Below are 23229 nucleotides of genomic sequence, written 5' to 3'. Positions count from 1 at the left end.
TAGAATATTAAGGAAATTTCAGTTTCTACTAGATTAGGCAGCATATAAGATTCAATGACAGATTATGCATCATTTCAGTTTCTACTAGATTAGGCAGATTATGCATCCTTAATAACCGTGCCCAAAAGAAGGAGGACATTTCCTTTGGGACGGAGGGAGTATAATGAAGCTGAGAGTATGACTCACCAAAGTTGATGTGTTAAATGATTGGATATTTTGTAAATATTGAGTGTAAATGGAGTTTAAAATATAAAGGATAATTTTCGAAAAAATGTAAACATACAATCTTTAAAAACAGACGGAAATAGTAAGAAACATACTATCTTCGTGAACACGGATGAAGTATATATTAATCCATTGTAACTAATAAAATAAATTAAGACTTCGAGTTATTCCAAGGCTATTAATTTTTTTTTTATCATTTAACACAATTTTGCTTCATTCATACTCCATTAAAAGTGTAGGATTACAATAAAATACTCAACCATATTTATTATCAATAATAAAAGGTAAATACTTTTATACACAGATAATTAAAGTATTAAGGCCCCGGACCAAGTCAAATTGAGATTTTGGGTTGACATATCGAAGTAACAAATAACAATAGTGAAACACGACACGACATGAGATGCCTACATGCCGAAAAAAAGAAGCAAACACTAGAGCGCGCATTTTATTATGTAGAGAAATGATATATATACATATTGTAAATGTTTTACAATGTATAATTTTCGCCAAAAAGGAAACGGATGCTTCACTCACACAACAACACTAAAATATGCCCTCATTTCGAAAGAACTCGAAGCAAAAGAATCAACCTGCTGCCTAAAACCGCATGTCAAAAAAAAAGAATTTCCTCATCAGCACTACCTACCTGCATCGTTTTTCCACAGCTCTACACTACGTAAACTATAACTCCACGGAGCAAAAAACTTGAAAATCGGAAATGTAATTGAGTAGCTTTTACCTCATGTATTCAAGCGACAGTTTCCAGCAGCACCAACTGAGCCCGAACAGGCTCCATTAGTGAACCAGACAAAGCTCTCAGTTATCGTGTCGTATTACTTACCTTGCACGGAGACAGGTGACTGCTCGTTGTACGTAGAGGCAGCTACATCAGAGGGAGGTACGCCCCTCCGTGTCCTTTCCTCAGGATAAGGGGTCCAGCAGTTTCAGGGACCTTATCCAGTTCCTTGTTGGTTGTTTCGACTATGTCATTGAATCCAGTGGCTGACATGGCCAAATGTTGTTTTAACCTGATGTCTCTAGTCCTCCTCAGCAAGCATCTGAAAGATCTACCAAGATACTTTGCCCAATCTGCAGGCAAGCCTCCTCCAGTGAGCCATACCGAGAACTGGGACTGGTCTCCGCGGGCTTGCATCTCAGACCGGTAAAACCTTGCAAGTTCAGCTAGCATTGATGGCTGGAGAGGTAATACAGCGACAAACTCGGCTACAAACTGCTCAGTGAGCTCGGGGTTGAGCATCTGTTCCCAGAGAACCAGAGCCCACTCACTTGGCTGGTTGAGGCCGTAGGCTTCAGCGACGATTAAGGCCTCCTGAAACCGAGATTGTTCAACTAATATTCTCCGCGCATTAGTTTCAGAAAGATTGAGCCATTTTGTATCCGGCATTCGTATCTGCAGCGATACAAGTGATGCCTGAGCACAAGCTTTGCGAGTTTTGTTGCCAGCGTCAATGGACGAGTGCACTTCTGCAGCCTCAATGAAATAATGCATTGAGTCAAGGAGCTCTTCATTTTGATCCTTGTCGTAACGAAGAAACCATTGCTGAGACAATTGATTTGCACGTAACTCCAAAAGTGCAGCGGTTTCATGCTTCATGTCAAAGTGATTATAGACCTGCAGAAAAAGTAGAGAATGCGGATATCATGGTCTTAACCAGAGGATGATCCAAATGTGAATTTCGATTACTGAAGGATCAGGGGAGGGTACGAACCATCGCAAACGCATCGAGATCAGTTGGATTAAACTGCTTGAGTGATGTCAGAACAGCCATTCGGAATCCTCTGACCGCCTCAGCAGTTCCACTATTAGCATCGGCAGCTGCTGAATATTTCTGAAGGAGGAGATCCAGTTGGCCATTTTCAATCAGAATCCCAAGTATGAAATTGAGTGCATGGAAGTTTCCAACTCCTGTTATCAAGCGAGCAAGACACGAGAAATCACCCTCCCAGACATAAGCTTCTACCCTGGTTGCAGCAAGAGCTACGAGCACATCAACTCCATCAAGGCATGCTGACAACTTATAGAAGTGATGAGATAGAATAAGAAGCTCAACCTGCATCAGTTTGGGAAACATCTGTGTTATCATCTAAAACAGAACTGACAAAGTGACAATTGAGGGCAGTTGCATTGGAAGGAATCATTCACATTTAGTAGAGCAAAAATATACAAATATGGATCATGTTGATTTGGGACATCATTACTTGATGAATAATTCACCAGGTCCTTAACCTTACAAGTTATAACTGATGCCTGACGCTGACAAAATTAAAGATTTCAGCTTTGCGCCCCGTTAAATTGGAGAAAAAAAGTTACCTCGCATGCGTGGGGTATTTCTTGCCCTGTGATTACTAATCTCATCAATGCATGGCCAATTTCTGAATCAGAAGGACAAAGCTCAGCCCATTTAAGGAAATCTGAAATTCTCCATAGCAGTGGAGCAGGTCCTTCATCCTTCTGAAAATCCATGTAACCCCCACGATGTGCTGCTAATAGACCCTGAAAGATTTTGACAGAATGGCATTAGATCTCAAGAATTTATCAACATTGCTGAAATTGTCGGCTCAATGATTCAAGTTTTTGTAGCTCATTTGGCTAGTAAAATACGTGGTATAAGAATGTCAAGGGTTCACCGAAGAAAAAGGTTTTGCATTGGAAAACGAAAATATACAAGCAACAACTGCAATTGTAGAACCATACAAATATGTACAACAATTATTTTTTATAAAAAAAGCAAGATTACAAGCATCAGATTCACCTTTAGAAAAGATTCGGCGAGAATTTGGGCAGTACTAGCAGCTGGCATTGAGTGTGTTTGAACTAGAAGATGGGCTTCCTCAAAAGACTCTTGCGCTTTGAGCGAAAGCAATTGCAGCAGCTCTATTGGCTGTTTCTCGAATGCCTCTGAAAATGTTAGACCAAGCACATTTGCAGCTTTCACAACAGAGATTATCCTCCTGCATAGTCCACGTCCACTACCCTCCTTAAGAAGACTTGCGAAACTCTCCAAGATCTATGTTATGCAATTGAAAATTAAAAATGAGTTCTGATACAAGAAACATTCGAGCAAGAACAAGAGATAAAAACGAGAAATATAATAAGGCATCTTCTGAAATCTGCCCTAAATCCAAAATTCTTGAGACAAATATCTCAAGCAAATACCATAGATCTAAACATAGCAGAAGTTGTTGTAACTGGATGCATCAGTCACAATTCCGTTGTACTGGAGAGGAAAAGATTGACAAGCACTAAGGTATAAATGAATTTACAGGCAAGCTGAAACAACTGCAATAAGAATTTCCAATTATAACAATAATACAATGGTAACACTTAATTATACCTGCAGGGGATCAATCACTCGCTGCTCAGCGCGAAGATTGTATGCCTGCATAACAGAGAGTACATCATTGTCCAGCATTGACATTGACACCTTGTTGCATGGAGTTGAAAGAGCAGCAAGCTTCAAAGCCGCATCAATAAGAAAAAATTCAGATGGCATGCTGTCTGGAGAAAGTTTATTCTGCAGTTGTCTAGCAGCTGTTATGTGTCCAAAGTCCAACAGTGAAAGAACAGCTCTTTCGAGCTCAGCAGGTTCAACTCTTTCCTCCCACCTCGATAATGAGGCATCAATTTTTGAGCTTTCATCATGATAATGTGTCTCATCTCTCGGGTTGAGAGGTATAGATTCAGGCTCGTACTTCTTATCTCCTGAATCAGAGACAGGTTTTCTTGATGATCCAAAGCCTTTCGCTCTCCTTTTTGTCTTTAAGCCCCCTCCATCACCAGTTTGAGTCATCCTAACATGAGTCTGACCATTTTCTCTATCATTCTTCTCAGAAGATTTGAGCCTCTGTCCATTCATATGATTGTCCATTTTAGCAATAATGCTTGCTGTGCGATCCATTAAGTCAGAACTCTTGCCAGCTCCAGGCTCCCGGGTGGGTGAAATTAGTGAATCTTCAACTTCATTCTTTACCAGAGCTTCCGATTCCACAGCTAAGAGCCACACTCTGGTCTCAATTTCGCGTAAAAGGTGTGGTGGATAAACTCTGCAGAGATTGATCGTTTTCAGTACCTCTATCGTTCAGTAGAAAGCAAGATTAAGCAATCTGGAAGACATAAAAGAAAAAAAATTAAAATGAACAACCAAAACAAAAGGAAACAGAATCTCACGGGTTTGACAAAGTTATCATTCCACTCAGCCACTGCAGAGCAAGTAGCAAAATCTCATGAAGTTCTCTTGCTGAAATATCCTTTTCTGCTGCTTCAGCGTGTTTTAGGAAGAACTGTCCAGCCTAGATACAGACAGAGGAGGACAGTATTTTCAGTTAATGATTGACTTTACTCAAATACAGATACAGAGCATGTAGCTGACAAGCAGCCACATAAACCTGTCCTACAAACACCACTCCCATCAAAACGCTCTTACCCCACCCCATCAAAGATTATAGGAAGATAAAAACAAACAAAAAGAAGAATTGAAAACGTCACAATTAAGAGAAAGATAGATACCCCACAATGAAGGATTTTGTGATGCCATTCCTTTAACCTCAGTTGTGAAATAAGCTTACCTGCAATGCTGGGAAGGAATATCTGATGAAGAGCGTCTGGCAGTGGCTCCATAAAGCAACCCTCTCTTCTGGGATATCCCAAAGAAATTCCTTCCATTCTGCAACCATGGCTGCAGCCTAGACAGTTGCAGAAACACATGAAAATTTACTTGGATAAAAATAAACGTGATCTGAACAAGACATCCAATTCTAATGAGTTGAATGTGCATCCATATCACTGTCATGCACCAAGTGATTTAAAACTAAATTATCTTAAGTGCCAGATAAATGCATCACCTCATCTAGAACCTCGTCTCCTTATAGTTATAGGTCACACATGCATCATTCATGAAATCATGACATTTCCTACAGCAGCACTATTACCTGTCCCAAATAGATATTTTTCTACTTGGCATCCATATAAGATGAATGCCAACTGGATCTCACTATAACGCACTGTGTAAAGTATATCAGACTATCTTGTAGCATATTGAGTAAATAATCCTATGCATATATATAATTGGAAAGTTTAGGTATGTTAAGCATAAGACAAATTCCAGCAGATTAATAATATGAAGAGAACTATCATTGAAAACTCTTATAAGCTGTACAGAGTACAGCAAACTTAATGAGATCTTTTTGCATGTATAAATAGAAGACAAAAGTTTAAAAATCATGTTACCTGCATTTCAGTTACATGATTAGCTGCAGATTTCCAACATGATTCACCACTAGTCTCCAACTTCTTGGCCCAACTGCGTGCTTGTTCCCAATACCCATTCTTTTCCAATGCAGTTAGAAGTGAAGCGTCATCAAATGTTTCATCTCCTAGGAGGGGGCATTCATCACTCCGCAGAGAGGGTTCAGCCATATCTATTTTCCAAGACTGTTGCCCATATCGTGAGGCAATAGACCCTCCATCACCAAAGTCAGTAGCAGCAAGGAGCCTTAGCAAGCATCTTTTTTCGTATGGAGATGGGCAAGTTAAAAGAATAGCATCAGCAGCTTTGACAGCGGTGGAACTCGTCCATGAGTTCCCAACTTTCCCTTCTCTTTCCCAATTAGGTAGTGTAAGAGGAGACTCTTCCTTAATTATGGTTGAAAATAATCCAAGATGTGCTGAAGCCTCTGAGAGGAGCATTTGTGAGAAAGCCTAGGAAAGAATAATAAATCAATTGATGAAATGGTCCAGCTGAACATTGACAGCAAAAATTGAAGTACTGCAAGGTTATTATGGCTTCTTTTAAAATAAAGAAAGAAAAGGCTCAGGTGCTCTCGTAATTTGAAACAAGACTAGATGATAGTACTCTACAGAATCCATACACATATAACCTCATAAATTCAGGTGTTGAAGTAGACCACTCCAAAAGGTGAAATACTGAATACATATGGCTTCATAATGGATAGCAGATAATGATCAGGGTTGGAGAAACTAAGTTTTGATTCAGATTTCAGATTATGAAAACGTACTGAAGAGCTCCTGCCTAGTAGGACATGCACAGATTCTTCTTTTACTCTTCTTTTTCTTTTCTTTTTTTTTGGGGGGGGGGGAGGGGGAAGGCAAGATTTAACTTTTGCAATTTTACCGCCGACACTTTCTACTTATACTGATAAACTGTGTTGTGCATTAGCCAACCTGAAGAGCACGAATGAAAGGTAACAGCGAGCAAGAAGGTAGAAATATTTCAAAAGCTTTTAGCAGAGGAAGGAACAGGCGCTGCTCACAAAGCACAGCTACCATTCTTGACAAGGTGCTAGCCATGCTATTAGAGTCAGTCCGGAACTTGGTATCTTCATCACCTATTTTCTCCCTTTCCTCTTCATGGAGAAAACCTTGAGTATTAGAAACAGTGGAGCTTTTAGAACCTATAGAATCTGCTGAAGCCAAAGAATCCAGTGGAACAGGTTCCTGAAGGCGCCTACGCTTTGCGTTTTTCCTATTATAACGAAATGTTATGGCTCTAGCTCTAGCAGTAGTGGAAAGGGTGTTAGTAGCCTCAACAGCTGCTCCAACATTTTTTGAAATTTGAGATGCAATGTCATTAACTTTGATGGCAGAAGTCTCCCTGATAAGAAAGGAAAAATTGCATTATATTCTTCTCCAAACTAAAGAAAAGAGTCGAGTGCCAGAATAAGACTTTATATTATGATATGGAAAGACCCATGAGACTGATTTCCAGAAATACTTGAAGCATAAAAGAAAATCAATTTAGAGCTCTATGCTGATAATCAAGGATGAAAATGAAAACCTTGCTGCAGTTATTTCCAGCCAAACAGTCAGGCAGGACAACGGGGAAACATCAGGAAAGCAAGAAGCAACCATAGCCAAAATAGACCAGCTTAAGTTTTTTGCTTTCAGGAGAAGAGCCTCTCCAGGTCTTTCATGTCTCTCACATTCAGCTATAATTCCAAATAATTCAACAGGCATGCAAAGATTCGCATTTGACAGAAAAGTTATGTCCTTTTCTCCAGTATCTATATTCAATGGAGCAGTTTTTTTCCTAGACAGCATGCTTCGCAAAACTGTTGAAATGTGAGACTTTAAACGGGGGTCACTGAACTCCTTTGATGCCTGACACATGGCACACAAGACAAATATGGAATGGCATCAGCTACTATCATATAAAAAGAAAAAGGAAAAAAGTAGCCAACCGCAGGGTATATTTTTTCTTGAACACATTCATTCTAGGATATGAAGCTTACCACTTGGATTACTGTTTCAAAAGGATATTTTCCAACTTGAACTTCGGACAAAAAGCCAACCTGTTTCAGGGTTGGGGACATAAACGACTTTACTCTTGGCTACCAAAAAGACATTAATAAACAGCTCATGTATGAGGAAACACACATTAAATAGCGTACCCAATCATTATCCCTTGCTAATACAGCAAGATATTTAGTGCTTAAAGGAATATTATGCATCTGACAAAAGGCTGTGACCAATTGCCAGTGCTGACTTGTGGCTTTTTGTTGAGACCTTAAGTCAGCTCCATTTCCATTTCCACTTGACAACCAAGACCCACAGGTCATGCCATTGGATGACAATGGAAGACTTGACTTTTCCAAGTGCTGAAGAACAAGCAATAAAGCTCGTGACGGTTGATTCAAAACGCTATTGTTTCTGTCACCTTTCTGCATTACACTACTAGAATATTTATGAAGATAATCATCTGCCAGTGCTCTAGCTATAGATTCTGTTACATCAACTTCAACAGGTGGCTGAAGAAAAGCAGGGCTCCTAGGAGATAGTTGCCTGTACTGATTGTTCTCTGCAGACTTGTAGAAAGAAGATATTCTTCTCAAGGCAGCAATATCCATTCGGAGGGTACTAGCAGATAAACCACATAATTCCAAAAGAAAAGCGCATGAAGCCACCAATACAGAGTCATCAAAATGCTGAATAGCAAGGGGTATAACCTGAACATCAGAAGGGAGACAGAAAGTGAGGGCCAGATTGACAACTGAAACAGAAGGTAAACCAGACTATTTATTTGAGTTCTAATATCCAGTTTTACTTTGAATGTTTGACCAGCGATTTTACGTCGAGAGAATATGACAGTACTATGAAAAGTTAGAACCAAGGACTTTTGCTGGGGAGGAATATAAAAATACTCAGTTAGGTTTCAACATAGCACCTCATGGATTCCCCTCTATCATAAGGCTATTGTATTGATTGTAGTTAGATCCATCCAGCTAGTATTTCTATATGCATAAGAACTTAGAGGAGCAAAAGTACAATCTACAGTTCTTGAGGTCCAGTTCCTCCACAAATCCAATTACGCAATGAAAAATGCGACTATGATATCCTTTCCAAGTGAAAAGTACATGATTGCACAATTAATCTATGGAATAAAGACTAAACAACTTTAAAAGATCTGTATCCAGAGAAAGGTAACATATCAACCACCTAAGTTGACCTATTGAAGGGAGGGAACCCCATATAGTGAACTATGGCTAAAAAAAGCACACCTAAGGAAAATATTCTTATCATTTATAATAACCTCAGATTCAGTGATTTCAGCCATGCCATCTAGATTAGATTTGAACTCCACGAACTACAAGATATCATCATATTGCTGAATAAATGCTAAACTTCAGTCCTTGAACAACTCTTAAACTTTTATTGCTCAACTGGCAACCAAAATAGATCATCCACCCAGTTCCCGACTTGACACAAATAATGATGTACTTATAAAACCTAGACAAATCTAAGACAGAAATATACATAAACAAAAAAGGAGAAAAATTGAGGTGATTGACATGCCATGATAGTATTAGCATTAACATTTTTTTCTCTAGAGCTAAGCATATTTAATCATTATTTCATATTCCATCAGAGCCAAAACAGTAAACATGCAGAAAAGCTCAGTTGGTTTTCAGGTGCATCTTATCAATGATAACTTCCTCTTTGCTATGCAAAGATTAATTTAATTCTTACAGATGAGAGAAGAGACTCTTCACTCTCAGTTATTGGTGAAAGGAGGATCTGCACATCCGATTGTACATTTGTTTGGCCAGTTGATGGAGATTCAGATTGCCCCCAATGATTATTATCAGATTTCAACTTATGGACCCTTGCTGAAAGGAGATGATTTAAAGCAGCCAATGCACGTCCACGATGCAAATGGTGTTCAAGTCCAACATCAGCTCCCTGAAGACAAAGCAAACTACAGTATTGCACAATAATAGAAAGAAGAAAGAAACGAAAGAGTACTTTCGCAATATTTGGACGCTGATAATATTAAGAGGTGTGTTTTGAAAAAGGGACTGACTGAAGAAGCATCTCAAAATATTAGAGTTTTCCAGTATGCATGACTGGATTTTCCAGAGACAGAGATCAATTACCTCTAAAGAAGATGCATAGAGTTCCTCTTCTATATGTCTCTGGATGACAGCTTCCCAGGATGTGGCGCTAATCTGAGCATGACCACTTGAATTTACAACGTAATAGATGTCTCTCAGAAGAGAAAGTTCTTCAGTCTCTGAATCAGCTAATGATTGCCAGCCAACTGGGCCCTGTTCAGATAAGAAAAAAAATAAGGAAAAGAACAGGAGAATTGAAGTAGAATAATTGAACACTTAGTTCATGATTCGTCAATGTCTAAAGTAACCAGGAGATAGAAGCCATGTTGTAAATTTGTAGAACAGTAATTTAGTATAAACTACTCTCTCCGTCCCTTAAAATTATGCATTTCTTTCCTTTTTGGTACTTCCCCCAAATATATGCACTTGTTATTTTTGGACACTGCCCCACACATTATTTGACAATTTCATCCTTAATGTGGGACCCTTTCTCCACTATCAATACTCTCAACAACTTTTTATTAAAACCTGTGCCATAAATATGGGGGATGGAGGGAGTATTTACATATAATGAGGAAGCAACGATTCATCAGATAAGCAGATAACCAGTCCAGTGTAAGAATAACCTGCACATAGAGCTGAATCAATCTCCGTACTGACTTAGGGAACCAGCACGGGATCATCTGAAGAATTGAAGTGTCCCGTACAGAAGAGAAGAATACACCCTCCCTCCAGTTCAAGTAGTCTAACAAATCAGAATATCCTGACACTATACCAAAGGAAATAGTTAGAAAGTCAAGAGAATGTACAGAGTGATGTTCAATCATTCAATATGTCATGCTCATGCAAACGGCAAAGAGTAGAGTACAAGGTTGGAGAACTTACTTTTTGTCTTAAGAGTCAAATTGTGGCAAGCAGGATCTTGACCAAAACATGCTGCCACAAGGGTGTTCCACAATGTAGGGAACCGATGAAGAGCTGGTCTAAGGTTCTCCAAGGTGCATTGAGCGGAACTACAGTGCCTTTTTACACTGCCACTACTAAGGCATTCTTGTAGAGGAGCAGGAGCAAACATCAATGTGGCTAAAGCAGCCATTTCCCCTGCTCCTTCTGCAATGTCATCAACAGCTTGGATGATGTCATCCGTCTCCACAGTAAGTTTATTGCCTGGAACTGAATTTAGGGCAGCAACTGCACGAGCATTCGAAAATGATGCATCATATTCTTTTCCTTTAACCCTCATCAAGAGCAAGAACTTTACCCACTCATTATCACCCTGAAAAAACAATCGGTATGAATAAATAACCTCAAATTGTTTGATGTGGCATTACGGCATTACCCTATAACAAAAAAATAGATTTAAAAAAATCTGAGAGATACGCGAAATGAATTTGCACAGATCTTTCCAAGAGCATAATTTGAAAGGGCAAAAGTTATGTAACAGCCATCATCTACTTCATGTGAGTGACAATGACTCAGAAGCAAAATATATTATGAAACGTCTGCTACCACTACTCGCATCTCCTAAAACCAGAGAAGACTGAATTAGAAACAAACAATAATCTGCTGAACTTACTGCTGCGTCCAATAAAAAGGTGAGGGAATCATGGTCAATAGCCAGTTTGTGAGTGTCAAGATAAATGTCCAGGAGGTACAGTAAGTTATACTGGGCGCAGAAGTGTATAACAACTTTATGTAGAGATTGGATTGCATCTGGATCAATAGATGCATCACCAATAACCAATAGCGAATCAGATGAACTATCATTTGCTCCATCCAGAAAAGAATTGTCACGTATGCCAATCATGAAACCTGACTGGGCCAGCAAAGGTACAATATCTGATGCACTGCTCCAGTAATCCACCAAAAAGATAAATTTGTTTGCAAGCTGCTGCTCCATAAGCCTTTTTAGCCACACAGAAGATGACCTGTTTGTAGGAAACCTGAAAAGTCTGATGTTTGGCACAGTCATGCATACACTGTCCAACTCTTCAAGGAAACTTGGGTATTTGTTGAATTCAGGAGGCTCCTGACCATACTCAATGACTGAAGCTGGATGTATACCATCCAAGCTGATGCTAAGGCTTCCAGGAGATAGTGCATATGGTGGAACTACCTCTACTAACTTGGAAACTTCTAACCAGTCATTATGGCATGCATGGTACTCAACTTGAGATTCCCACGATACATTGACGCCCATAAGAAGAGGTTGGTCCAGAAGTATCTGCGCAAGAAGAAAAGATGCTAAAACTGAACAGCAGTTTCCCGTCGGAACATTTTCAAAATATTATTGATAATAGAACAATGATACTGCAGGATCTATATAGGATTTGGCCCTTCGAATATTTGATAGCATTTGCATTTGCATCTGCATAATCGATCACATACTTGAAATTTTGAAATAGCTACAAACTGGAATCACAAAGTCAAAAGAATGAGACTGACTAGGAAATGAAAGCAGTTCAATACGTGATGCATATTTTATGATCTTTCTTTTAAGATAAACCAAAGTTGGGAGGGGAAAGAAAACAAAACCTCCAAAAATACCAACAGAATTGTACAGGCTTCATAGTCTAGGAGGAACAAAAGAGCCGCGGCGGACAATAGTAGATTGCTACTTCAAATCAGCACATGCAGAAGTTTGAATAGATACTAGCATGTCATGTATAAAGTATCCTAAAGAATAAAAGTTCAACTATTTAATCTATGTGGATCATTGCTAAGAAAACAAAAGCAGAATACATAACAGTTCTCCAGTATATTCTATTTCTAAGATGAAATCTAAATGTATATTTTCAATAAACAAAAATATACACCAGAAAACACAGCTATATACAGTAGCTGGACTATTTGTCAAGGCGAAAAGAGAAAATTGATGGTAGACTTAGCCAAGATATTATATTTATTTGAAAATTGCATCATCTAACTTACACGGTCAACAACTCTTTGATCCCAGGCATCCGACCAAGCTGCAGCAGCAGCCCAATAAGCAGCATGGGTGGTGTCATCATCTACTTCAGCAGCAATAGACTGTTTGTCAATGGTCGTCCATGAACCCAAAACAACTCCATCAATCTCTCCACATGAAATGACAAGATGGTCAAATAGTGGATGCAATAGGTCCAAACTTATCTCCCTGAGTGGCTCTTCATTAGATACTCTATTAAGCCCCTTTCGCCTGGTAGCTGACGTACTGAAGAAACTATTACAAGGATACACCCTCTTTGGAAGAAAATATTAAAGTGTTAGCCCATCAGAAATTTCAACTGCCAAAATGTCATAATCCCAGAGCACAAATGTATAAACCCATGTCTTTTAGTGAAAATGCAAATGAACTCCCCATTGAAAATTGGCATAGAATCGTGTCATAAAAGACATGCAAACTACACTGCTACTAGTCAAGGCCAGGTGTTGGATTGCTTTTCAGGAAATGCATAGGCTTCATTTTCTTTAATTAAATCATGAATCTGAATTTGAACATTGACTCGAATAAGAATATGATGACCGTAGTACATAACTTGTCCTATCACCCACTAGATCTCTTTTTGAGATGACATTTGATAACCTATCCTGTCATTTGATTAGTTTAGAAAACAAAAAACATATCATCTACTGGACCTTATGGGAGAATAAAACGGAGGAGTTTTTACTTTTTATTCTTTTATTCTTTTTTTATTTTATTTATTTATTTATTATTTTTTTTTGGGGGGGGGGGGGTAAGTGCTTCAAATCATTGCTATTTGACTCGGACCTGTTCTAAAAAGTCGAGGTATTTCGAATTGTTTGTTGACACGGACAAAGTCAGGGAAAACCTCTGAAATTAATTCAATATTGAACCTCGGAAACATAAGAGTTCCGAATCAAATCTCTTTAGAAAGAAGATCTTTTGTCTCATGGTAGCCAGCTCCAGTCCCCTTACGAAACTTTCGTTATTGGGTTAGCCATACACTTCCCATGTTTCTAGCCATTCACATGGCATCATCAAATGATACAAGTCTTGGATAAGAATCTACAACGCACTAGAACGCCCTTGTTGACGATCCTTTATTCCGACAGCATCTAGGGTTCCTCGAACAATGTGGGGGAGATCCATTACTTAATTAATTATATTTATTTTCTGTGCAACTAAGAATAACTATTTATATGGGCCACGGATTTTGTTGCTTAAGCACTATCATTATTTCTTAGTAACTGTTTTGTGCATCTACTCTTAGAGCAAAAAATAAATGAAACTGAAATGCAACTGTGCATTTCACCACAACATGGCAGATTATGCATTGTACTCAGATTCAAGATCTTGGAAAGTTACGTACCTCTACTAGTGATAACATTTCCAATATCTTCAATTCATGTGGCCCAAGGTATTTATATCTTTTCATCTCTTCTGCAACTAGCACCCGCACAGATCTTCTGACAGTTCCAAAAACTAACTGTTTCAAGGTGGTTTCAACATCCTCCCCAAGCTTTTGCAGTGTCGTTATACCCAGCCCAATCTCACCCTATCCATTGCAACTTGGAAATTATTAGGACACAAATGATAAATTATTTCAACTTAATAACCTGGATCAACTAACCTTTACAAATAAATCATATGCAATCGCTCTTCCAGCAATGCGGACATCATTAAAGGTATCACGAGTTTCTGTGCCAGGTAACAAATTGTTCACATGATGAAGATGCAATCTAAGCACGGCTAGAGGAAGACGACCAGAAAGCAATGCATCTTTCACAACAGTTTTAATGTCCATATTATCCAACTCCCAGCGTGCTATCATATCTTTAGGATTCTCTATTCTAGAAGTTCTTTTTCCATATGTGCTTCCTTCAGAAACTAGGACTGCCTTATCAAAGCTCTGAAAATCTTGGATTTCAGCACCAACTGTATCGACAGGCATCAGAGCAAGGTTCTCTGCATTACTCAATTCAGTTCCAGAGGCAGGAGCTGCAGTTCCACGTGGATCTGATCTAATCAACGATAAAGCATCTTCTGAAGCAGCAGGAATCTTGGATTCATCCTCTGATAGACCAGTACTGACCGTATTCACCAACCCAGCATTAACCGTCTAAAACAGAGTTTTCATTAATTGTGATTCTCTACAGGAAAGATAAGCAAAATACTGAAGCACTTACCAATACTTGTCCTGGTCGTCTGAATTTTTCATTCAATTGCTGCTGCAAACTCCGAATAACCACCAAATATCGTGCTGTTTCCATAAGGGTTCTTGAAGTTCCCTCTTCATCATGCTCTTTATCAGTCAACTCCAATAGAGGATAAGAACCTTCATTACTGGTAACCTCCAATGGCTTCTCGGACACTTTCTTATGATGCAATAGGCCATATTTACGTATGACCCTAGTTGCATAACTGGTGGCCAATGCTAGAAGCCTGCATCACAGTCACTGAAACCTAGTTATGGAAATATAACCAAGCCATCAAAAAGAAAATCAAATGGAATTTTTTAGAGCACACTAAATATGATCATCTATAACCACTATGCAACAATGCAGGTGTGCAAAAGAAGTTGTGTTTGGTTAGAATGGGAGATGGCAAGATGATGATAGAACTGGACAACATGTTTATTCCCCCAACACTGATGGGAGAGAGCATTCCCCCAAAACAAGATATATAAACACAATTCATGCAATCATTCCGTGTTACTCAAGCATCACTTTTCATTCCTTTCACCTTACCTAATCTCCAGGCACATCAACCAAGCACCCTCTAAATGTTCCAGAACCAACAAACATAGTGGTCCAGAGTTGAAAGAACATATGCAACAGATTCAGCTCCTCCCACCCCTCCCCTCGCACACAACATATGCAATAGATTCAGCGTCTCGTATGAGTCTAAGGGCTCGTTTGTATAGGTGATTAGGGTGTATAAACCTATTATACCCTAATATCTTGTTTGGTACAAAACACACAGCCGTTTATAAACCAAAACCCCGTTTATGCAGATTTGTGTGATTCTATATATCATCTCCCAGGTGGTATACGTAATACAAATTATAATTATAACTATAATTCTAATAAATATTAATCATATAGTATAATTTTAATACATCCTACCAAACATGACATTCATATGTTTTATAGTAAAAAAGATCTCAGTCAAACATATCACACCTTATCCCATATAGTGTACCAAACGAGCCCTAAGAAAACATTCATGGTCGGTGGTCCATCAAACAAACTCACCATTGTGGCCCACACATTTTGCAACGATAATCTTTTACTCGGTGCCTTTGATGAGGTGTCAGATATATGTGTCGGCTATAAGCTATATTAATAAAAGTTTGCGTCTAATTGGGCTGTAATTTGTGTGTCTTAATCTTAGATGAGGCACTTTTGGTGCTACTAGAGAAAACTTGATGGAGTTATACTTCATTCAGGTCACTGGTTCAGTCTTGACACCTAAAGGTAATACTTGTGAGGTTAATGAATTATGTATTGTAGTAATGAAGAGAAAAGCAACCCTATTCTCAAGCTGGAACTGCCTTAGATGGAAGTGTCAAGACATAAGTCTACTATGTATATTTTTTAATATATTATTATATAAACCATCATACATTGCAACTTTTTTCCATCTTAGCACTAATGCAAGCATAAATCATACCACTAAGTATTTCAGATATTTGAGATACTGCAGCTAAGAAACCAGATGTACATCACATCATACCTTGATGCAGCAGAAACCTCATTGTCGTTGCTTACTTTATTGAACATCAAATAGTCAGCAGCAAAGAGCAACCTCAAGATGCCTTCCACTGCCATATCAACCCTCATAAGCATTTCCAGAGAACTGGTTGTCAAATTTAGAAGCACAATTTCAGATTCTCTATCATAGCATTCCATCCATTCTCAGGACTTATCAAACTATACCTAGATTATAAAACACTACGCATCCATTCAGGAATACCAGTGATGTGCAAATCTCACAGTAACTTCAGTTTTTTCGGTAATTTCATATCACCTGTAATTATCATACTGATTAAGCTAAAGTAAAAGAATCCATAAAAACATGTAATCTTACTTCTCAATTTCATCAAATTCAAGATAAGCCAAAGCCAACTGCAAGTGGCGGATCCGAGAAATCCCCAATTCCCAGCCTGAAACATTTCAATGGCAGCTGTCACACATATTGTTATGTCCTTATCTTTCTTCATTATTGAAGAAATCCATGCAAACTTATCACATTCAAAATCACATATGACTCCTTGGGAAGAGGAGTATTAGAAGATAAGTGGAAAATGCAAAAGCAAAAGCTTAAATGTGGTGATAGCACATTTAACTTTTCATCATTACCTTCGTGCGCAATCATAACAAATAAATAATTTAATGGATACAATATCAAGTTGTAAAAGATTATTCCACTATTACACAGTATCAACATTAAGCTATAGGTCAATAAGCACACAAGTAATTCCATATTATAGTAAGATCACCCAGGCATCAATCAGGACAGAAACATGTGACTGTAGAATGACTTTGATAAATCTTTAAATCTAGAAGAAGCAGCAAACATTCTAGTTAATTATGTAAAGTTACAAGTTACATCAAGGTCTCCTTCTCACACAACCCATGTCCCACACTTAAATCAGGAAAAAATATATTATATATTGATGCGCACATACTTTTATCTACCTCCCCCCCCCCCCCCCCCAATTACCCCTCAAAAGCAAAAGTTGAATTTGTTGGCAATAAGGATTATATAAACTAGAGCGACCATTACAAGAGAGAGAGAGAGAGAGTACTAAATACTTTTGAGGAGATTCTTACCATTTTCCAAGCATAACTTTTCTGCAACTTCAAGGCCTTCGTATTGAAGAACTCTATCCAAAACCTCCACTTTCCAAGGTGAGAAGGATTTTTTAGTTCTACCAAGTTCCATAAGATCACCAGCCCCGTACTTTACGCTACTAGAATAATTTGGTAAACAATATCCAATTGCCTCAACAGGAAAGAAATTTGGGGTAGCTGAAATCGAGGGAAGAACAACCGAGAGACCTCTTCTCGTCACTAAATATAAGCATCCACTGAAATTGCAGCCAACAGCTTCACTAGAAGATGTCTCCCCAGCAGGCATGACATAATTTATGTCATCATTGACAACAAAATCTAATTGTAGATTGGCATGCACAACTTGAAACCGTCTCTTCTCGGAACTATGTCTCTTAATAAGGCGAGTAACTCCAAACTGAGAACAACAAATAACATCATCTTCATTGCATCCAGAAGGGGGTATAAAAGCTTTCCTTATGAGGCAGGATGGAAAATCAGAAAGCATTAACTTATTCTCATTCAATATCTGGGTTGCATTAGAAAAGGACATGAGATACGAGCCATTGTGACTCTTTGTATGACTATTTTCAATTATTAGATTCTCTTTACCACTGAAACGAGAATTCCTACCATGTCCTGCTAATCTACTAATACCCTGAGCCTCTGATGTATTGGAAAGTACCCTTTGGTAGCCAATCTCAGCACCCCCTACCTCCCAGCCCATTAAAAGTCCAAGATCTGAATAGTATTGATAAGGGAGGACATCTTCAAATGAAAAATGGTCCTCGTGGACATGGTTATCAGTAGGTATAACAAAGATTACACCAGATTCATCCATCACACCCAACAATAAGGAATGAGGAAATACAAAGAGTCTTTTAAACTTTCTTTTGATGGTAAGACTACTAATACAGTGCCAAGAGCTTGAAGAATAGCCAGGTCCATTAGTCCTTAAAACATTGAGTGAGGCTATATATTTGCCAGTCGTTGCACCATACAATGAGATTGTGCCAGATGTACTGAGACAAATAAGAAATCTATCAGAAAAACTGAAGTCTATCCACTCAAATGGGCCTGTATCTAGTTTTTCGTCAAGCTTTGCTGTATATAGCCACTGTATTCCCCAGCTCACGGTTCTGGCCACTGAAACCAGTGTTTTAATGTAGTTTCCATCATTTAAATCGCTGGTATCAACAGGCGTAGAACTAATATTGACTAGAGAAAATCCAACTAAACGGTACGAATTGTTAGAGAACACTTTTGTGCACTTATACGAACCACTAGTGACAGCACTTCTCAAGCTAGATATACTATCACCCAAAACTGTTGTGACTGATGAATTAAAATCCGTATCTGGTTTACTGATCATGTGTCCCACAACTGGCATGCTGGGATTGGTTTGATTTCCTGATGCTGTAACACCAGGAGACTGGAGGTCTGAGAATTGTGATTCCTGGTCAAATATCCTGAAAGAAACAACTACATCGTTAGGAAGTAATGGTCTCTTTGGAAACCTGGTATAAATGTAACCACCAGATGTTACTCTTTCAACTTTGGTCAAAAAAGTTTGCATCCATATCTTTGGACTAGCTGACCGACCATCCTCAGCAGGGGCTTGTACATGAGAAGTACTTTTCCGGGAGGTCTTATGATGAGATTCCTCTTCTTCCTGACACTCGACATTCGGAGATAAGGTTGTTGAGGGTCCCCACTCCATCCACTTCCCTTGCCCAACATCCTTTGCTTGCTCAGGTCTTATTACTCCACTAAATTTACCAAATTTAGAAAACGCATGTACGACTACGCCTTGTTTTCCAGAGACAAAAAGTAGCTCTTGGAATGAAGCCTCCTTGTGCTGATCAAATGTATCCCCACATAGACCCCATGCCACTGAATCTACATCAGATATAAATGCACCAGTAGATCCTTGAAAACTATCTCCTGATGCATAGCCCGTCTTCCCATCCAACTCTATAGAGTCAGAAGAGCCAGAGTTGCTTTCCCTTGAGCATGATATACTGGGCTTACTTGATTCTAGTGGATCAGCAACTGTTCCATCAGAAGAATTTTCAGAATCTTTCTTGTTTATACACCGACCTGCTGTAAAAAATAAATGAACAAATATACATTATTCTTTGAAGTGAAAGGGCTATGCCTTCAAGATCAATGTTGAGTAAGATTTGAAGTCACCTTTAACTAAGGGAAACCATAATGCCTCAGAATCATAAGAAAGTAACAACAACGACTTTCTCGTTGGAGAAATAAAACCCTCGCGAAAACTAGAAGGGTTGTATGGAAATTCAGAGGAGCCCCATTTCCTCAACTGCAGTACTGGGAGACCATCCTCAATTGGACGGGAATCAAGATCCATACAGACCCCTGCATACAAGAGATTACCCAAAAGCAATTGAATAAAATCGTCCAGCTAAAGAATAAAACATAATACTCTCAAATTACATCAAGCGAGTTATATATTGAGTTACAGAATTTCCATTAATCATAACTAAACTTGAACTAAGCAATAAATTCATGATCAATCAATACAAATTAACACTCAAATCAATCCCGCAGCACTGAAGTAAGCAAAATAAGTTCAATCCCAGCTTAAACATTCAAAGCAAAATCGTCTACAGAACAAAATCAAAATTGTTTCAACAGCGTCACTGTTTTTCTGCTACATAAAACAAGCTAGACAGAATAAATATACATAAATCGCAATAAATCAGTAACGCAACTGATAATTCACCCTATCCTTCAAGCTCAAGCAATAATCTGAGAAAAAAAATAGAAAAAAGAAAAAACATGCATATGTATACACATATCATATATGAAACAGTAGAAGCTACGGACTGAACCTGATACGACGACGTTCTAGATGATCGGTTTCATCAAGGCAAATGCAATCTAGATTTTTCTCAGCCAGCTTCTGAGATTGGAACAACGGAAAATTGAAATTCGGAATTTTTGGGGGCACGATGTCTTGATTTATTTTATTATTTGTGTAATCTATTTTTATCTATTATTACGTCATTTGCATTTATTCGAAAATTGAAATTTCGAAGCGCGGGCCCCTCTGTTTGGATATATTGTATAATAGCCCCAAAAAATATGAGGAATATTTCAAGTAGGTCCGCATAGTTATTACTGTCACATCATAAAAAGAACTTAATTTAGTTTAATTTAGGGTTATTAGTATGTAAATATGCGAACTTTTTATATTTTCTGAAATTTAACATGATTTTTATTTTTAGTTCACAAATACACGAATTTAGTATTTTTTCTGATTTTTGACATTGACATGAAAAAATTATATTTATTGTTGAGGTGGAGGCCGTAATACATGACATGGACTATGAAATATGCACTTAAATAAAGTAATTTGATTCATTATTTTGATTAGAGAGTGAATGAGATGGTATATCGGCCTTCACGTTAATAGTAAATTAGATTTTTTTTTGTCAATGTCAAAAATCAGAAAAAATGCTAAGTTCGTGTATTTGTGGGCTAAAAATAAAAGTCATGTTAAATTTCAGAAAATATAAAAAGTTCGTGTATTTACATGCTAATAACTCTTTAATTTAACTTGAATATTCTAAATTAGAAATAGTTAATAGTGTGAATAATTTGCTCTGAATAAAAATTATAGTCAATTCGGTTTCCTAATCCCACAAGATATATTGAATTTAAAATTATTCTAATTTTGATTTTTTTAACTGAATCGAACTAGTCTATTAACTATGGCTCATTTAATTCGACTTTATAAAATTTGAAGTGTGATTTCCATAAAATTTGTTTTAGTGCAGATTTTTTTATTTTATTTAAATTTCCGGTGTTTTTTTTCTAATTATATGGCTAAATAAAATTATAAGAAATTTTTTAGTTTGTCGTCAAATTTATTTTATATACTCCTTAATAAAGACGTTAAAAAAAGCGGTTAAATGGGCCGTTAAAAATACTGCCTTAGCGTTTGCGTGGGCTTCTTCTACATCCAATAAGTAATTATTAGAGTGTATTTGTTCGTTTTAAATTTATTTTATTATGGATCTCAGAGTAAAATGAATTATAAAATATCAAATACGCTGGGTCGCTGGGTCGCTGGATCACCATTAATAAATTTCCAATATCATAGTACATACTTCAAATATTTAATAACAAGATTAAAATGATTAGCACTATGGGCTATACACGAAAATCAGCAAGGGCTGTAATAGAGCTAGGACAAACAATGGGTTATACCAAGGGCGTGTTTGTTGGGGGTTACAAGGGGGAGATAAATAAGCTAATACCCCCTTGTAACCCCTAACAAACACGCCCTAAATAGTTTATTTCAAGAAGTAACATCATACTTGGGGCCTGTTTGATAGTTGGGATGAGATAATGGATAATAAATAAAACCTAGATAAATAATATAGATTGAGTGAGATTGTTAATATGTTATAGGTGTTTGATAGTTAAGATATAATCGTTGAGATAACTAATATTTTTGTTTGATAGACAATATATAAGTTAAGATTAAATGAACAAATTGTCTCAAAAAAAAGATTAAATTAGTAAATTACCTTTTTGCCCTTTATTTAAGAAATAAAAAAAATATAAAAAAAAACTATCAAAAAATCTGATAGTACACGTACCCCTCACCCCATTTTCTTCTTCTTCTCATTCTCACCACCCCCCCACCCCAAATTTGTTGTGCAGATCATCCCCCCCAACCTCAGCCCAAATTTTCAGTGCAGATCCTCCCCCCACCCCCCCAACCCCTTTTCTTCTTCTTCTTCTCAGCCTCGCCAACCCCCATCTGCCCAATTTATTCAACGAGAATGCACCCCCTTGCACCAGATCCAACCCCATCTGCCCAACCCCCAAAGCGAGGCGAGGCGGCGGCGACTCAAATGGAGGCGAGGCGGGGCCCTATCTTCGTCGACTCTTCGTCGTCCGCCGTCCAAAGGGACGAGACTCAAAGAGAGGCGAGGCGGCGGCAACTCTTCGTCGTTCGCCGTCCAGCCGCAAGAATGAGAGCGGGCAAGGAGGGGGCCCTATCATCGGTCGGCAGCGGCTGATGATGGAGGCGATGATGGCGGCCCTCCGGCTGACTGAGGCTGTCGTGGCTGAGGGAAGGGAAGGGAAACGGCGGCGTGGTTGACGGAAGGCGAGAGGAGGACCGTGAGAGAGACGAGGGAGACCAAAATTGGAAGACCCAAAATTAGTGTCATCTACTATAGAAAAGGGATTGGGGGCGGGGGGCAACATAAGTTATAGCCTCGGCCCGCAAGAAAATCGAGGCCCGCTGTAATTCTACTGTTACACATGTTTGATAGGCAACATAAGTTATAGCCTCGACCCGCAAGAAAATCGAGGCCCGCTGTAATTCTACTGTTACACTTAGATTATGGAACCCTGCCCCCCCCCCCCCCGCCCCCCAATCCCTTTTCTACAGTAGATAACACTAATTTTGGGTCTTCCAATTTGGCCTCCCTCGTCTCTCTCACGGTCCTCCTCTCGCCTTCCGTCAACCACGCCGCTGTCTCTCTTCCCTTCCCTCAGCCACGACAGCCTCAGTCAGCCGGAGGGCCGCCATCATCGCCTCCCTCATCAGCCGCTGCCGACCGATGATAGGGCCCCCTCCTTGCCCGCTCTCATTCTTGCGGCTGGACGGCGAACGACGAAGAGTTGCCGCCGCCTCGCCTCCCTTTGAGTCTCGTCCCTTTGGACGGCGAACGACGAAGAGTCGACGAAGATAGGGCCCCGCCTCGCCTCCCTTTGAGTCGCCGCCGCCTCGCCTCGCTTTGGGGGTTGGGCAGATGGGGTTGGATCTGGTGCAATGGGGTGCATTCTCGTTGAATAAATTGGGCA

General features: G+C 38.8%; 1 protein-coding gene across 4 annotated transcripts; it reads right to left on the bottom strand.

The window, feature by feature from the left end:
* Window positions 1-645: 645 nt before the first annotated feature.
* Window positions 646-20375, bottom strand: LOC130993606 (uncharacterized). Of its 4 annotated transcripts, none has more exons than XM_057918544.1 (27): window positions 20235-20334; window positions 20115-20151; window positions 19570-19758; window positions 17377-19479; window positions 16631-16706; window positions 16277-16399; window positions 14728-14983; window positions 14172-14660; window positions 13911-14096; window positions 12529-12819; window positions 11174-11821; window positions 10483-10873; window positions 10224-10366; window positions 9640-9810; window positions 9233-9445; window positions 7657-8211; window positions 7498-7557; window positions 7044-7366; window positions 6431-6860; window positions 5477-5947; window positions 4816-4932; window positions 4418-4539; window positions 3585-4293; window positions 3003-3257; window positions 2561-2743; window positions 1959-2300; window positions 646-1861 (listed from the first exon to the last, which is right to left on the bottom strand). In XM_057918544.1, exons 3-27 carry the CDS (start codon window positions 19748-19750, stop codon window positions 1112-1114), a joined length of 9588 nt encoding a protein of 3195 aa, XP_057774527.1. In that variant the 5' UTR covers window positions 19751-19758; window positions 20115-20151; window positions 20235-20334; the 3' UTR covers window positions 646-1111. The 4 variants fall into 4 exon arrangements, with proteins under 4 accessions (XP_057774527.1, XP_057774546.1, XP_057774536.1 ...); XM_057918563.1 differs by having other exon boundaries at window positions 17377-19476; XM_057918553.1 differs by lacking the exon at window positions 20115-20151 and having other exon boundaries at window positions 20235-20375.
* Window positions 20376-23229: the final 2854 nt, after the last annotated feature.

This window comes from Salvia miltiorrhiza, chromosome 1, assembly GCF_028751815.1.
Source record: "Salvia miltiorrhiza cultivar Shanhuang (shh) chromosome 1, IMPLAD_Smil_shh, whole genome shotgun sequence".
Classification (NCBI taxonomy): domain Eukaryota; kingdom Viridiplantae; phylum Streptophyta; class Magnoliopsida; order Lamiales; family Lamiaceae; genus Salvia; species Salvia miltiorrhiza.
The sequence above is the reverse complement of the archived record's forward strand: the minus strand, read 5'-3'. Positions and strand labels throughout refer to the sequence as shown.